General features: G+C 33.3%; 1 protein-coding gene across 1 annotated transcript in view; it reads right to left on the bottom strand.

Moving 5' to 3' along the window:
* Window positions 1-593: 593 nt before the first annotated feature.
* The window catches only part of LOC107577431 (calcium/calmodulin-dependent 3',5'-cyclic nucleotide phosphodiesterase 1A-like), a 2,977-nt gene continuing 590 nt past the window's right edge, over window positions 594-2,980 (bottom strand). Inside the window, exons 2-4 of the mRNA XM_016263509.1 lie at window positions 2,139-2,264; window positions 1,947-2,048; window positions 594-748 (exon numbers count right to left, since the gene is read on the bottom strand). Of these exons, the coding sequence (XP_016118995.1) occupies window positions 613-748; window positions 1,947-2,048; window positions 2,139-2,264 (364 nt within the window). The 3' untranslated portion in view covers window positions 594-612. The remainder of the gene's footprint in view (window positions 749-1,946; window positions 2,049-2,138; window positions 2,265-2,980) is intronic.

The raw sequence follows: 2,980 nt of genomic DNA, 5'->3' as shown, positions 1-2,980 counted from the left end.
CACACACACACACACACACACACACACACACACACAGACACAGCAATTCAATGCAATTCAATTCTTTGGTCATGTGCATAACCTCTTAGATATGGTTATTATGGTTTAAACTAAAACTAAAAATAATAAAAACATTTTTGTTATTTCAAATAAAAATAAATTTGAACTTAAAATTAAAATAAATTTTACTACTAATTTCTCACTTTCATTCAGATGAACTAAACTAAAGCGTAACGTGTTTTTTCTTACTGTATTTCATGTTAAAGTTTCTAAAATCAATAAAGACAGTATTGAAAAAAAATTCAAACTTAAATAATAATGTATCCAAACTATATAGATATATTTAAAAACAATAACTAACAAAAATGTCAAAAACACACAACAAAATTACTAAAATATTAATTCATTAAAGCTTTAGTTATTTAATTAAAAAATGAAAATGAAAATGGAAAGCAGAAAAATAAAAATGAATAAAAAATATATATTTTTAAAAAGCATCTTAATGGTAGTATAATAACACAGCTCTTTGATGGACTCCAGTTTTCCGAGATAATGTTTTATCTAGTAAGTGTGTGTCTCTGGGAGTTCTGTTTGTGTTATGAGAGATAAATATTATGAAGAGTGTACCTGTCTGAAGAACTCCTCCATGAGGGCTTGTGTCCAGCGGTAGTGCAGTTTCCAGCCCTTAGCGGGATGGCTGATATCAGCCGCGTGCAGCATCAGGGACAGCGCTTTAGCCTTGTCTATTCTGATAGACACATTCATCAGAGCTTCATCAGTCACATACAAACACTTCATCACAAACACTAGCTGAAAAATCCACTAGAGTGCGTGTAAACAAATTATGAATCCATAAATTACACACCCACACATTCGCAAACAAAGGACATGAGAGGATTGTATCTAAATGGCACCATCATCCTCTGTCTGTCACTCTGTTTCTCTGTTTAAAATGTGCAATTTGCAACTGTAGTAACAACTATATTTTGGCAGAAATACTACAGTACTTTATTTTTATTATAGAATTTTTTTTTTAAGATTTACACTGCTGAGTCAGTTTGGAAAAAAGACTAAAGGAATAAATAAAAAAGAAATACTACTATCAAATGTATTTTATAACAAGCACAATATATACACAAATCTAAGATATGGTCAAAATTGTTTAGTTCAAACTTATAGTTATATTATATATATACTTTAATGTTTCATGAGCACCCAATCAGCATATTAGAATAATTCATAGGATTAATTACATTTTAAAATATATTGACAAAGAAAATGTTATTTTAAAGTGTAATATTATTTAAATATTGTAGTTTTAATTCTATTTTTATAGTATGCAGCTCATACAGTATAATTGTCTGACTACAAACTTTTGTATAATAGTGTACAGTATATTCACTTTTCGGTTTATTATCTAGTCACTTTAGCAAATAATTTGTCTTTGGCATTGGCAAAAAAAGGCCTAGGTAAAGATTAAACAAGCAGACTTTTTTATTAAAAATAAACTTTAAATGTCAAGTGAAATTTAAGACATCAAGAGTCTTAAAATAAAGTCCTGTTAAAAATAATTTCTGCCAACAGAAGGATGCATCTGAAGTACAAAATAGAGAGAATAAATGTCCTCATAGATCTGAAATGTCTTTTTTTGGAGTTTTAGTTGTTTTTGTTAATAATCTTATGAGCCTGGTTAATGACCCGTGTCGACTGATTCTGTTCGGAGCTTAATGGACGCAAAAAATAAAACAAATAAAATAATTCATAACAAATGAATGAAAAGAAAAGTCTCTAGTTTTGAAGCAGTTATTTCATCAGACCACCCAGTCCTAACGGTTTCTACGCAAGAAGCATGACACATTTCCATTCAGCGGGCACTTCATCACACTCATTCATTAACGGCCTTGTGTTCACACACGCTCAGAGAAAACAGCAGGAGCGCCACTCACCCCTCCGGCTGCTGCAGCGCATTCCTCATGGTCTTGATCTGCTGGAAATGGCAGGACATATCTGTGCTCATGACCATCTCGATCACCAGCGTACGCAGCTCCCTGTGGAAAACACAACACAGCACAACTCAAAACACACGCACTTTCCCAGAACAGATCCTCCATTGCTCGCAGGAACGAACCCCAGCGTACCTCCAGTCATCCTTCGAGAGGTTGACCAGGATGTTCATCTCATCTTCTTGCATGAGTCTGTAGGCTGCGCTCACGTGGTGGTTTTCCAGAACCGAGCGATCGTTGTACAGGATGGCCACTTCTGATCTGTGTGGGACCAAAGACAGAAGAGTAAAAAAAATATCCTACATTTTTTTAAATAACTTTGTAGTATCTTTAAGGTTAGTGAAGGTTAGTTCACTCAAAAATGAAAATCATTTAGTTGCCTTTACGTCACTTCAAGTCTTTCTTTCTTTGTTTCGTGGAACACAAAAGACGTTTTTATGAAAGCTTATTGTCACCAAGGGCTGTCAAGCTTCAAAAAGGACAACATAAAAGTAGATCATATGACTCATACAGTGCCTTTCAAGTGTTCTGAAGTTTTGTGTGAAAAGTAATTTTGCCTGAAAATACTGCCCTTAGTTGTTCAAACCTGTCAGGCTGTAACCAGTCATGTGACGCACAACATTGATGTCAAACTTGGCATGATGGATCTAAAAGAGCGGTTTTTAAATTTAACACAAGATTTGTGATCTCAGTTGCACTCAGTTGTACATATTCAAAATTGTACATACCTTTGGTTATGAAAACAACTGGGGCTTTATCATTTAATGTCAATGACATATTTTATCGCACCAGTTTAAATATAGGAATGCAATTTTTTTTGCAATTTTTCCTTTTGTGTCCCATACAAAAAGAAAATAAGTTACAAACATTTTATTCTAAAATGCTAATATAGCTAAAGTAAAGAACCTGCTGTAAATTGTATATCGCTTTTAAAAGAAGCCTCTTATGCTCACCAAGGCTGCATTTATTTGATTAAA

Source organism: Sinocyclocheilus grahami, unplaced genomic scaffold, assembly GCF_001515645.1.
Source record: "Sinocyclocheilus grahami isolate Dianchi unplaced genomic scaffold, SAMN03320097.WGS_v1.1 scaffold6035.1, whole genome shotgun sequence".
Lineage (NCBI taxonomy): Eukaryota > Metazoa > Chordata > Actinopteri > Cypriniformes > Cyprinidae > Sinocyclocheilus > Sinocyclocheilus grahami.
This window is presented reverse-complemented; position numbering and strand designations above follow the sequence as displayed.